Raw genomic sequence first — 14,090 nt, forward strand, 5'->3', positions numbered from 1 at the left:
AGTGGGTGATGTTGCATTGTCCCATGTTTTGACGTATTATGATACTTCCATTTTTCAATCCTTTCAGGCACAGGGACTTAGAATTTTGTAGATTTAGTATGGAAAAGTAATTTCCAAGGTTCAACTTGCATTATCTTTTCAATGCTTCATTGAAAGACTTCACTCTATGATCATTCTGTAGTCCCTTCTTTGAGGAACTGATAGGTAATGAATGTCACTTTTGGAATAGGGAAAAAGATCAAAGTGCTTGCTGATGGCAGTGAATATAAAACCAAAAGAGAGAGAGGAAGGGAACAAGCATTTATATAGTATCGATAGATAATATTATATATTAATCTATAACCACTATAGATTAATATATAATATTTATATATCACTTTGTGCCATGCACTGTGTTAAGCCCTTTTTACAAATATTATCTCATCTGATCCTCACATCAACCCTTCGAGATAGGTGTTATTATTACCACCATTTGATAGTTAATAAAATTGAGACATAAATCTACTAGCTTCTTCAAGGAATTAGAAGACAGTACCAAAGACAATTTTGGATGAAAGAATCTCCTAATATTTATTTCTTTTTTAGTAGGAATGGGGCACCCTCATCTAGAATTTCATAAATGTAGGGAATTCCTGGAGAGGCAAATCCCATTTATTAATGTAGGTTAGCAACTGTTCTGCTATTGATAGTCTGGGACACTGAAAGATTTATTGACTTGTCCAGAGTCACAAGTCAGGATTATCAGAAACTTGAACCTAACGCTAAGCTGGAGACCAGCTCTCTAGCCACTAAACCTTTCTCCCTCTTTCTATAGTATGGCCATGACCAGATACTAAAATAAAATAGTATCTAGGTCATGAAAATTCATCTGATTTTTAGATTGTTTTTTGTCTATAGTTGGCTGCAAAGATGGTAAATTCATCTTGATGTCATCTTTATTTTACCAATGTCAACAACCCCAAAGAAACTTGGTGGTCCAGTTGAGCCTACTAGCTGCTTTTCTCCATTACCTCTTCAATTATGTGCTATATGCCAGACTTGATTTTTCTGCAATGCTACCCTACAGCACTGGGGTGTATTTTCATGTAGGAAAAAAGGGGTTTGTGCAGAATGATCTCCTTTGACAAACTTCCACTGCATTCTACACTGGTCAACATACACACATATACCATAAAGAAAAACAGTACGCCTGGGGCATTAGAATCTCAGATACAACCTTTGCCCCCAGAACTAGGACTAGCAACAACAAAGACCAAGAGAGAAGGAGAAAGACAAAGAGTTGTCACTCCCTGGTTGCAGCAGTCAATCTTACATCACTGATGAGGACACTTATTTTCTTAAGGTGCCTCATCATGGGTGTGTCATAAGATGCGGCGCCATGCCCCTTCCTTTGTCCTTTGAGGTATTCCGCCTAGAGTAGGCAGCAAGATAGCACAATCAGAAGAGGAGACACACCATTACACAAATGGACAATACAAGAGCGGGGTGGGGGGGGGGGATCACCTGTGAGGAAGACCCACGCCCTGCCAACACTTGAGCAAAACTTTCATGGGAAATCTATCAGAATGGATTGATACAAAAAGAGGTTGGTACTTTCCCATTTATTATAATTGAAAGGTAATCTATGGGCAGAGACAACAGTTGCTGTTTTTCAAATATAGTGAATCTATTTTTAAAAATAGCACTAAAATGACTTCGTTGCATTTTATTATTTTAGATGGCAACACATTTTGACAATTTAAAAACAATTAAGACATAATTTCAGTGTTCTCCCTTATTGTTTGCTATGTCTCACTAATCTTAGAAATTCAACTTTAATTTATTCCAGATTTTTTCTGTTGGTTCTCTGGTACTCATTCAATATATTAATACTTAAAAATTGTAATTTTTGTCCCTTTAGGTACTCCTTTCACTGATGCAGATTGTACCAACCTTATCAAAAGGTTTCATTAATTGCTATGGTCCTCAAAAGTTTATTAGCTTGATGGCCAGTCTTCCAATGATGAACCTCTGTGAACTTAGTCAGGCTGGTCCTTCAACTAAGTCACAGAGGTCATCACTAAGTCATACTCTAACCTTTTCAAGTGCAAGAAGGACAAGCCTTCTGAATTTATGTTTTCCTAGAATAATCTTTGATAACTCATAGTCATCTCCATATCAGAAGAAGACAATAGTGGAAGCCTCACATGGTATGTGGTATATACCTGTGACTTCATTAGTGTAGAGAACTAACTTCTGGTGAGGAAATCCTTTCTACTAATGATGAAGAGCAACTATTCTATAACCTTGCAGTTTTATAATTTCCTGGGGGCAATAAGAGGTTAAATAACTTGCCCAAGGTCCTGTGGCCAGTATATATCTATCTATCTATCTATATCTAGCCTGTATCTATTTCTCTGTCTCTCTCTTTCTATCTCTGTCCATCTGTCTGTCTGTGTCTCTGTCTGTCTATCAGAGTAGGTCTTGAACCCAGGTCTCCTCAACTTAAGGTCAGATCTCTGGCCAAAACTCCATGCTGGCTCTCAACTTGTGACAGCATTAATAAAAAAAAGAAATCTCATGTAAACTTAATAGCATTTGAGCTGTTGCCTTCTTGATAGAAATACTACTAATAATAGGCATTTATATTGCACACAAAGTTTAGATGCTACCGAAGAACTTTTAAATGACATAACATTAAAAGCAAACCAGTATAATTATTTATAATACACCCATGCTTCAAATCTAGGTTCTAAGGTATTATCACTTGCTATTATTCATTTACTACTTAAAAGACTGGAATTCCACGTTTGAATTAGTACTGACAGTATAGGTAATACCTAAAGTTACTCCAAATGGTCTACATCTATCTTATACTGAAAATAACAAATGTTAAAGAAAAAAAGATGCAAAATCTTGACTAACATGCATTTGATAAAGCTGCTAAGTAGAAGAAGAAATTTGAGATTCATGAGCTGCTAGATGACCCAAGTTTCTAAAAGAAAGGCCCTACATTTTGATTCCTGTGAAATATGTGAAAATTGTGAGAGAGGTCCTTGGGTCCTCTGGATGAATTGTGTAATGGGAAAATCAGGTCATCTGGGTAATGCTCACCATAGTTACTTCAATGCAGTAAGATACAATTTCTGGAAGCAAGGTTTTCTTCAAGGAAAGGGTTTCTTTCCCCAGGCTATACAGAAACAGTGATACTCAAATACTACTTCACTCCTATCATATCTTCTCTCACCACTATCTTAAAAAGAAGAGGGCCTTCTACAGCTGCAAATTTTAATTAGGGAAATAAGACATGGGAAAGTTGTTTAGCCATTTAATCATAGAAGAGGGCAATAATAGAGTTGCTCCTATGAATTATTCAACATTGCCTTTTTCTTGACCAAACACTAGCTACAAGGGACAACAGGCCTGTTTGATTAACACTAGATTGTGTCCTGTTAAAAAGCCAAAATCTGATAAAATCCATACTTGTCATACTTAAAAAAATTAACTGGGACTAATTTGTAAGAGTGGTACTAATGAAATGCATATTATCTGTAATCCCTGACACATGAAAATTGCTACTGACACATATACTAATAAATGGGACTTATAAATGCAGGTAGCTTTATGAGGAAAAAAAAAAGAAAAAGAAGATATCTTAATCATTCTTTCCATTAATCTCTTAGGTAAGCCTAAAAAGGGTTGTGAAATACCATTCAGAAACTTGCTTTTCTTTTGTCTTAAAGAATTATGCTGACATGTAGCAATCTATGGTTTATCAAAGAATTTTGATCCGGACAGTGTTTTCAATGGTCCCATTATTCCCTTCTGACTGCCACCATTACCTGACTGCTCAGCATGGAAGCTTTCTTGGCCATTTCAATATCAGGGCGGCCAAGCATGCTTAATCCATGACTGCCTTCCTTCCGGTGTTTGGCTCTGTATTCCACCTAGACCAAGCAAAACCAAAATGTTAAGTTGAGTAGCAGCATCCTTCTGGCAAAACACCAAGAGGTCAAATAATTGAAAATGTCTTGAATAATTTACTGAAAGTGGGCATCAGAAACTACTGCACACTCACCTCACTGGCTAGCTTGGCAGCGTGAGTTGCTTTCTTGATGTCAGGCCGATCAGCCACGGTGGTGTAATGTAGGTTCTCCTTGGCATCTTTTTTGTAAGCAATCTTAACCAAAGAAGGAAAGAAAAGTCCATACAATCAAGGGAAGCACTATATTTTTCTATGGATTCTAAGCAAATCTAAGCCATTTGCTTTTCAATTAAAACATATTCCCAATACTTTTGTCTTAAAGAAGATGCAGAATGAAGCACATCTTTTTGGACATGATTGATACAGAAATTTGTCTTACTTTACTAGGCATATTTGTTACAAAGATTTTGTTTTTCTTTTCTTACTTTCTGAATGGGCTGGGAGAAACAAAATAAAACTTTGTTAATAAAAAAATTAATTTTAAAAACCAGGAAGGTGAGGTAGTCAGGTAATTAAAAGTTTAAAGGAGAAAAAGTCCACCAAACGAATCAATCATAGACTCCATAATGTTGCTTCAACAGTTTCAATTAAATTCAGCGCCTACTATGTGCCAGGCACTGCATGAGGGGCATGGGATACAAAGAGAAAATGACAAAGACAAAAAAGACGAAAACAGTCCCAGGTCTCAAGGGGCTTTCTTCATTCTATAGGAGGGAAAAAAAACTGGCCCATAAGTGACTAAATGAAGAATAATGCTAGGTAATTTCAAGAGGGTTAGATCAGGAAGAATCTAGGAGGTGGTAACTGAACTGCACTTTGTAGGAAGCTAGAGATGCTTCAAAGGAAACTGGGGGGAAAGTGCATTCCAGACATAGGGGGCCATTTGTGCAAAGGTATGGAGGAAAGAGATTTCACTAACTCAAATACTGACAGAGCAATGCTGTCCAGGAAAGAAGACACTTACGTTGCTTTGGTTCTTTGCTACTTCCATGGCATGTTTCACCTCTGGTGGCTCAAGCATGATGGAGTAGTTGGACTTTCCTCTCTCCTTTACAAACTTCTTTTTATAATTTGTCTAAACGGAGTATAAAGTATTAATAGGATCAGAATTTTGTCGGGGAAATTCTCCTTAAGCAGGGTTGGGAATGGAAATATGACCTTGAAGAACCCTGATATCATCCGCTGAAAAATCTTCCATAACTAGTGATGGCATCTGTCTGGCCACAAGGATAGAAAGTCCCTTACCTATGTTTTGGTGTGTTTTCCCTTACAATTTCCACTACTCTACAGCACCTAATAATCCTTAGGGAAATGTGTCCTGCATAAATCTGTTTAGACATTTAATCGCAAAGAGGGCAATACCAGGGTTGTGCCTATGTACTGTTCAGTATCACCTTCTTCTTCCCTGGACTAAGATTAGTTACAAGGAGCAGACCTGTCTGGTTAATATTGGTCTCTGTCCTGCCAGGAAACCTATCCTTTGACAGAATCCACACTCATAATACTTTTAAAAAATTTATGTTTTTGGTGACTTATGGTTAAATCCAAAACATTATGGTCATTTCTGGAAATAACTCCCCTCCTCCCCTTACGAATTGAACTTTTATAACAGAAAAACAACCAAGTAAAACCCATTGACGGTGACCGAATCTGACAATATATAATATCCTGACCTGATAGTCATTCATTTGCTTCTCTGTTAAGAGTTGAGAGGTAACTTGCCAAATTTTTTGAATAGCCTTTAATTAAACCTAGGTCTCTAAAATCTACCTAGCACTAAATCCAAATATTGATCCTATTTTCCTCCTGTGATGTCAATAAACATGATTTCTTTAACTTGAAATTCTGGTTCCACAGATAATTATATTGGTAGCAATTATAAGGTCTTAAAATGCAAACAGGACATTGTGCAAAGCTCAAAGAAGTTTCAGAGCCTTTATCTACCTGTCCAAGAGTCTCTGTCACCCACACAGGCACTTGGGGTTAGTCACTTTGTATGTCAATGATTAAATGGAATCCAGAGTACCACTTTTATGATGGCTGGTTACTTACATCGCTGACATTCTTGGTCACTTCCTTGACGTGAACTGTATCACGAGTCTTGGGGAGAGTTGTGTAGGAGCCCTGTGAGAGGTGCTTTTTCACGTAGTCCTTGTATTTGTTCTGAGGACATACAAAAGTAGTTGGTGAAGGGGTCTGAGTTGTAAGCAAAGATCCTGGATGAACACAGGTGAAATCTGGAAATCGATTACCTCTGATACCAGGTTACTGACAGTCTTAGCAAGAAGGATCTGAGGAGTATCGGGCACAGCCTGGCAGGTTCCTCTTTCCTTGACATGTTTCTCTTTGTATTTTAACTGCATAAAAAGAAAGAAATACAGTCCTTCAGCTTTTTGATGCACCTTAGCAAGCCTGCTTTCAAATTCCCCAAGTGCCCCTAAATGAGCACATATCACAGGGAGACTTGATTTTTTGTTGAATCAGGGTTATGCTATGAACTTTCCTAAAGAGACATGATATTTCTTACTTTACGTGGTGTACTTGGAAATCACCTTTCATTTTTGCATCTTTCAAAGTTTAAAGCTCTAATAAAACATAAAGGAAACCTAGTTGCAACAATAGCAAGAATATATCTTGCATTTGCCTATCACAAAAATCAGAAAAACTCAGCATTCAAAGGGACCTCGGAGGTCATCTTGTCCAACTTGTATCTGAAAGCAATCCTTTCCATAATATCCTCAACAAGGGGTCTTGTAGCTTTTGCTCGGTGACGTTAGGTGAGCAGGGACCCACTATATCCCAAGCAGTTCATTCCCATTTCACTTTTGGCTATCTCTAAAGAGGAGGATTTTCTCCTCATATCAAACCCAAGTATGCCATCATTCCTGGGTTTGACCACATGGGCCAAGCAGAGCAAGTTTCAAGGGCTAATACTTCAGGGTCCTGTGCACTCATCCAGGGGTCTGGGGTCCTGATACACATGAGAAACAGGATAGGAATCTGGGCAAGGCTATCGCTGAAGGAGAAGATACTTACATCACTTTCTATTATGGAATTTCTCAGGGCCAGAACCATGTCTTTGTCATCAGTGACAGAGAGTTTGCAACCCTTCAGGAATTCTCGGTCCAGCTTGTATTCAAACTACCTCAGAGGAAAGTGGAAGGAAGAGTGAAATGAGAAAGAGACCAGGACAGCCATCACCACAGGAAGCAATGGGAATCCGTAACAAGTCACACAAGGAATTGGAACCAAGTATGGCTAAACCCTCGGAGTTCAACTTTGACATTAAAAAGTGGGCAAGAAAGGCTTTTGTGACCCTCATCAAAATGCACATATCAAACTTGAGACATTTCTTATCATTGTATCCTGGGGGTTGCTAATACTCTCCATCTCCATCTAGGGTTTCCTGGAATTCAGCTACATGTGTCAGTGGTAGTTGCACTTCACAGTCTGAGCAGAATTTGGTTTTGTGGACATACAAGCTGCCTCCAAGATTGGATTGCAGTAGCTGTTCATTCACTCTGCCTCTCCCCTTACTGATCAGAACGGGGAGGGATGGTTGACTATCATAATAAGCTAGAAATATGCTAGATGGTGATTATGGTTTTTTCCTTTATTTTGTGGATGCTCTATGCACTTGTGCATGGTGGGGTTTTCATTTCTCTTACATCACTTTGTTGCAAGGTTGACTTGGCAGCTTGTACGAAGTCAGGTCTGTCAGCAATCCACCTCCAGTGAGCTTTGGTTTTTTCATATTGCTTCTTGTAATCCCTCTGTTTTTAATAAAAGGAAGAGGAATAATTTAATTCAGTAGAGCACAAATAGCATGGGGGGCCTAGTCTTCCCTCTATTAATGCAAAAGAAAGCCCCAATAATGATTTGCATGTTTTTTCATGAAGCTGTAAGGGAACTCAAGAAATAATCACCTTCAGAGAAAAGTCCTTTCTCATTTCTAACTAAACTCTCTCTTGGAAGAATCTAAGATCATCCCTATTTGATCCTTTGGGGAGAAAAGGAATGATTGACATCTTCTAATACCAATTACTTCTGTTAAGAACCATCCATATTTGAGTTTAATCAGTTTGGAAGGGGCTCTTTTGAGTGAGTGGAAAGGTAACCTTTCCACTGATAAAGAGTTAATGTGTGAGCTAGTAAGTCTAGTAAGTGAGTCTAGTCCAGTTCCTCAATGTATTAAGCTGTTGAACTATTTTGCATTTCACAAGTAGACCCTGGACTCAGGGTGGTACAGATAATATGAAATTCTGTGTGAAAGGTGCTCCTGATTACTTTAAAAAATGAAGAGGAGGCACCTTCCCAAAGTTCTGGTTATGCTAAAACTGTCTCATTTATTTCAGAGTTGAATCCCCTGTTTCTTAACCACCGGATCTAATTCCCAGGTGGTTGTGAGCTATAAGGCTGACACGAGAGAAGCTGTACTCTGCACCTTAGGATCTGACTACAGTCACTGTTCCCAATACACCTTTGTGAGAACCAAATGTAATAACCCATTTCAGTGTCAAACTGCAAGCTCCCATAATTTGTCTCCTGAACTGAAGGCAGAATATCCTGAAAAGACACTCAAAGAAAATGCTGTAAAAGCGCTTGTGGGTTTGAGGTTTGCTAATACCAAGGCAAAGGATTATTCACTGATGGGCCATGAATGTTCTGGGACTTACATTAGTGTTCACTTTGTAGGCATCCTTGGCTGCCTTAATGTGAACTGCATCAGGTTCAATGGTGCAATTAGACTTAGTCCTGTGGTAGGCTTCTTTGTATTTCAGCTGTAGGAAGAGACATAATTAGCCAGAACTGTTTATGTAAAGCAGGTTATCAAGGCGTTAGAACAAATAATAAAAAGCTTAGAAATATAAAAATTTTCAGCAGGGCAAATGTCAATTGCAGGAAGCCGCTGGAGCTAATGGCTCCTCAATGAGTAAGATACAGTTACCCCATCGAGGTTTCAATGTATCATGGGTATAAGAAATTAAATGAGAATTTTGGGAGGAGTTTTGTGAAGGACATCTATGACACAGAAAAAGTTTAGAAACTCAGAAATGCATAAAGTATATGGATAACATTATATGATATCAACATATTTCATCTTTTAATACTGTAAACACCCCATAAAAGAAAAAGAAACAATTCATACTTCTCTAGTATAAAGGGAGGGCTCAAAAATTTTATGCAGATTTTCCTAATTGTGGGCGTGGAAGGGATAACCGTATATGACATTGATTTTGGCTTCTCAATAGCCTTATTTGTTTATTTCCTGGATTGTTTTTTTTTTTTTTTTTGCCAATGTTCTAGTTAGATCAATTTCATGGTTAAGTGACTTCAGGTAATAAGACCTTAGGATCACAGAATCACAGGCAACCAAGTGGTGCAGTAGATCGAGCTCTTGACATAGAGTCAGGAAGCCCTAAGTTCAAATTTGGCCTCTTAACCTCTGTCTGCCTCAGTTATCTCATCTGTAAAGTGGGGATAATAATAGTAGATTAATAATAATAGATAATAATAGCTCCACTTCCCTGGGGATGTTGTGAAAATTAAATGACATAATATTTGTAAAGTGCTATACAAACCTTGAAGTTCTGTATAAATGCTAACTATTATTAGATGCTAACTAGCTATACTCTTCTTCCCTAATGGTGATTTTAGCCCATGCCATCTAATATGTGACATGGGAGACAGAGCATATAGTTTCTTGCTGATGGCAATCAATGTGAACACAGTGCAGCTACAATAAATCAGGAAATCCTAAGGACTCCAGAAAGAAGGGAAGGTTTTTTCCCCTCTTATCTTTCTTTCCTCATATAATAATGTTTACTGACAGTTCCCAATGTCTATATAGATTCTGAAGCAAGTCCCCTTGTTTGTAATGAGCTACTATAATGTTTTACTTACCATATTGTTGAGGAATGCTATATTCCATATAAGTTAACTTTCCAGGTGTAATTATGCTTTTACGTGTCACTTCAAAAAGTTTCAATCATCTTGCATGAAACTCTTTTTAAATGCACTATATATGTCTCTTCCTCCTTACATAGGACACATTGCACTCAATTTACATTTTTCTTGATAACTTGAAGTTATCATTTAGACATGAATTATTATCCTCTTCCTTAATATGATGACTTCTGAGTCAACTGAGGGTAGGTAGGGCTATTTACCCCTAAACTAAATGGTCTCTGAGCACTATGCTTTTCAAGTCTTTACATACATTTTTAATAGTTCTCTGTATCTTTATTCAGCTGCTGTTACTCAGTTGTTAGATAGCTTCTACTTCTTGCGGTTTTTAGTGTGCCTGCCTCTGTTAAGATAATTCTTTTAAAATTTTCTATTCTCTTAGTTCTACTGAAGCCAGGAAGTTATTCTTTGAATTGAACCTAGATCTCATAATCAGGAAGTCTAGACCCATGAATTATGAAAGCAAGTTGTATGCCAGAAAAGGCATTTATATTTCTTTCTCTCAAATTAGTTCCTGATTTCATATATTGACCAAAGGTTATATAGATCATAGGATCACAGGCCTATGGGTGAAAAGGACCTCAGTGGCTGTCTATCCAACCTTCCTCATTTTATAGATGAGGAAACTGAGACCCAGCTGGGTAACAAAAATGTCAGAGATGGGATTTGAACCCAGTCCCTCCAACTCCAGTCAGTGCCTTTTCCCGGTGTCACACTGTTGCTCTTCATGAAAGAGAGTTTGATCTGTTACCCACATCACAGAAATGCAGAGTTCAAGATGACGTGACCTAAAAGTCACTCCTGTACTTACGTCGCTGATTCGGTCTTTCACTTTGCGAACATGCAGTAACATGGGGGTGTCATGGATTGTGGTGTAGCCTCTGGGTCTGGCTTTGTTATATTCCAACTTGTAAAGAATCTGGAGGGTTAAAAAAAACCACAGGGGTTGAGTCAGAAGGATCATATCTCTACCCTGATCACTTTGTGCTGAAAAATTCTGGATGCCATTTTTACTTAAGCTGGCTTAATGCAGGGAATGGGAACTTTGGAAGAAGTTTCCAGCACATCATACCCTAAGACCTTCTATTTTTATAGGCTTGAGTCTTAAGGGCAGCATTCAGGAGTCTTCCTACTTACATCACTGATTTGCTTGTTGACTTTTGTAGTACGCAGATGTTCTGGAGTATCCACCACAGATGTAAATTTGTCCTTTGTCTTCTCATAGTTTTTCTTGTACTTGATCTAATGATGGAGAAGAAGAAAAAGTCAGTACTAAGAAACAGACATAGGACCTTCAAGAAAACTAAGATATTTGAATTTCTAATATGGCAAATTTGGATAAGATAGAAACTACATAAACAAATGGTCTTTGGGGTTCTCAATAATTTTTAAGAGTATAAAGGAGCCCTGAGAACAAAAGGTTTGATGCTATTGTCTTAGAAAGTTGCCAGGGATGCTAAGGGATCACGTGACTTGCTCTTGGTCACACAGTTGTCAGAGCTAAGTTTCATGTGCAGGTCTTTTTAAGGAATGACTGTTCAACTTAGTTATGAAATGGAGTTGTTAAAAAAAATGAATACCATGACTATGGGAAAACAGGTTAGGTATTACTATTCCCCATAAATCTCATTCTTAGTAGCACACATGCAAATATACCTTTGGGATTTGATAGTCACAGAGTAAATAATTTTCCATGCATACAAGCGATATTAAGCAATATGTATGACACAGTGACAAGGATGCAAGCACAGACATTTGATGATCACACTTGAACAAAGGAATGAGCTCCAGAGGGTGGGCTGCTTACAGAGAGAGTTATAATCCCTTTACCAGGTTCATAGGATCACAAAGTAAAAAATATATTTTAGTTTGTCTCTGTAGTCAACTGAAAAAAATCTTTCTTTGTCCATCTGGGAGCTCTAGAATTTAATTTCATTATGAACATTTTCATCTCAGTCTCTTGGTGTGCACAGTCATTGCTGTCCAATGTTTTAAGCCAAAATTTCAGATAGCACTAGAATGGAATGCCATGTATTTCAATTGGCCTTGAAGCAGTGTCTTTTAATCAATGATGTTGGAAACCAGTGTGCACGAGGGATGTGGACACTGGGATGGAATTTTGTATGGTTTAAACATTAGCAAATGAAGCTGACTCCAGGAGGCCATAAATATGTGTTATTGAAAGAATCACATTACTTTTCTTTTTTCTCCCAGCTGGTATTGTAACTCAGAAGTAACAAAGAGAAAAAGTTGAATAGAAACATAAACATAAAGGCTGATGAGTCTATCCCTTGATGAAGTCAGCTCCCAAAGAATGTTTTCATCTACTTAGGACAAAATTGTAGACAGTGAATTTGGCACAATAACAATTTTAATCTCAGTTTGAAAGCACCTTTAGCTTTTTGTTTGCTAAGAATTCCAAGAGGGACAAATACTTGGCCCATCCCATAGAGAAGATTACTATGGCAGCTTCACCATCAGTCACAGTATGAGATGAGATTATTTATGTAGCTTCATGGAATGAAAAAAGTGATGAGATGAAGAGAGAATGACAGCTTAAAATTAAAGAATGAAAAGGCCTATAAAGACTCTGCATCACATAAAACATTACCTGGCTCCACATGTGTGTATTGTAGAGTGCAGTCAACATATCTGGACGCAGAATTTCATTACATCCGTGTCGTAGAAACATCTTGGCACTAGATTTATATTTTTTCTGTCCATACAAAGAGCAGTGAAGCACAAGAAAGACTTATGAAGACAGGGAGGAACACAGCTCTATATCCCAGTCACCTCAGAGTGAAGAGATGTAGGCAGAAACACTTTACGTACTCACATAGATGTGTATGGGTAAAGATACTAAGTAATTTATTGGGCCACCAAGTAGAAAGACTTCAATATTTTAAGCTGAGCAGTTATGATTTTAGAAGTGGTTTTTAGTACCACCAAGAAAGTTTTACTTATGATACCAATGAAGTTGCTTTTAAAAAATGAATCAGAGAAATGGTAAATGTAAAAAATGTCATTCTATCCCCCTTTTCTTTTCTTTTCTTTGCCTTGCAACTCAAAGTAATTAGTAGCAGGGAAGTTATGATTTGCCCTAGCAAATTGCAGCCCAGTAAGAGGAGGGAGACATTTTGCAAATTAATGCTTCCCTTTTCTACTTCCCCACATCAGGTGAGAGTACGCAGAGCATGTATTGGCTCACTCAAAGAGCTTAGGTGCTATTTGGGTGGCTTAACAGATGTTGGAGGACGCAGGAACAGAACAGTTCAATATCATAGGCAGAACCCTATGACATCCTTGGCTGCAGACATGACGAACACCTCGAGAATTAGGAGAACAGCACTGTCTGGGCCATCTTGGCCAGCACTGTTACAGTACCTGACTTATTTGTTCGCCTACGGTCTTAGCCAGCAGATGTCTGGGCTCATCCACAACAAGGCTGTACTTATCTTTCCGCTGCTCATAATCAGCTCTGTATTTTTTCTGCTCAGAATAGCATATCGGATTATAACAAGTACACAATTTCAAGGATATGGAGACATGTCTCTAGATTTAAACCCTAGATGTCATGAAACCTAACAATTCCAGGAGGGATTTCTTGAGCCCTTCTGTGGACTAAAGGAGACACAGAGTTAAATGAATAGAATTTCTGCCTGAAGAAGACTTGGGGCGTGGATTGGATGTATAGAGTTTCAATGACACTGAAATACAAGTACTTTGTACCTACACATATACCATCTTTAATTATAATGCCATTAGCAATGCCAGATTTCATTATTCCTTGTGCTCTATTTAAAATAATGCTGGACACCCTGTCAGTTTACAATTTGGAGTCACAAGTGCCAAAAAGCTAAGTATCAATAAAATCTTGCAATTATGCAAGAATAAGTCTGAGGTTTCTGGCAATAGTTCATTTTATCCATGTGCAAATAAAATTTTGGAAAATTCTGGGTTTTTTTTAATGCACCAGTAAGAAGGCTTGGCAGGGTTCCTTCAGAATCTCACAGGCAGAGAATTTTAATAAAGATGAATCAAATGCTTGGCAAACCAAATTAACAAACTAATCAAAGAAATAGGCTTTTTAAAATTTTTCAAGCAATTAGTATGTCTATTATCATTTTTAACCTTTCTCTTTTACTAATTAGCCACCTCT

At 37.8% G+C, this 14,090-nt stretch overlaps 1 protein-coding gene across 1 annotated transcript in view; it reads right to left on the reverse strand.

Moving 5' to 3' along the window:
* The window catches only part of NEB (nebulin), a 239,440-nt gene that overhangs the window by 46,008 nt on the left and 179,342 nt on the right, over nt 1-14,090 (reverse strand). The window contains exons 125-136 of the mRNA XM_036744010.1: nt 13,316-13,420; nt 12,543-12,647; nt 11,069-11,173; nt 10,743-10,850; nt 8,641-8,745; nt 7,633-7,737; nt 7,001-7,105; nt 6,217-6,321; nt 6,017-6,127; nt 4,929-5,039; nt 4,058-4,159; nt 3,822-3,926 (exon numbers count right to left, since the gene is read on the reverse strand). Of these exons, the coding sequence (XP_036599905.1) occupies nt 3,822-3,926; nt 4,058-4,159; nt 4,929-5,039; nt 6,017-6,127; nt 6,217-6,321; nt 7,001-7,105; nt 7,633-7,737; nt 8,641-8,745; nt 10,743-10,850; nt 11,069-11,173; nt 12,543-12,647; nt 13,316-13,420 (1,272 nt within the window). The remainder of the gene's footprint in view (nt 1-3,821; nt 3,927-4,057; nt 4,160-4,928; nt 5,040-6,016; nt 6,128-6,216; nt 6,322-7,000; nt 7,106-7,632; nt 7,738-8,640; nt 8,746-10,742; nt 10,851-11,068; nt 11,174-12,542; nt 12,648-13,315; nt 13,421-14,090) is intronic.

Source organism: Trichosurus vulpecula, chromosome 2, assembly GCF_011100635.1.
Source record: "Trichosurus vulpecula isolate mTriVul1 chromosome 2, mTriVul1.pri, whole genome shotgun sequence".
In the NCBI taxonomy this organism is placed as follows: Eukaryota; Metazoa; Chordata; class Mammalia; order Diprotodontia; family Phalangeridae; genus Trichosurus; species Trichosurus vulpecula.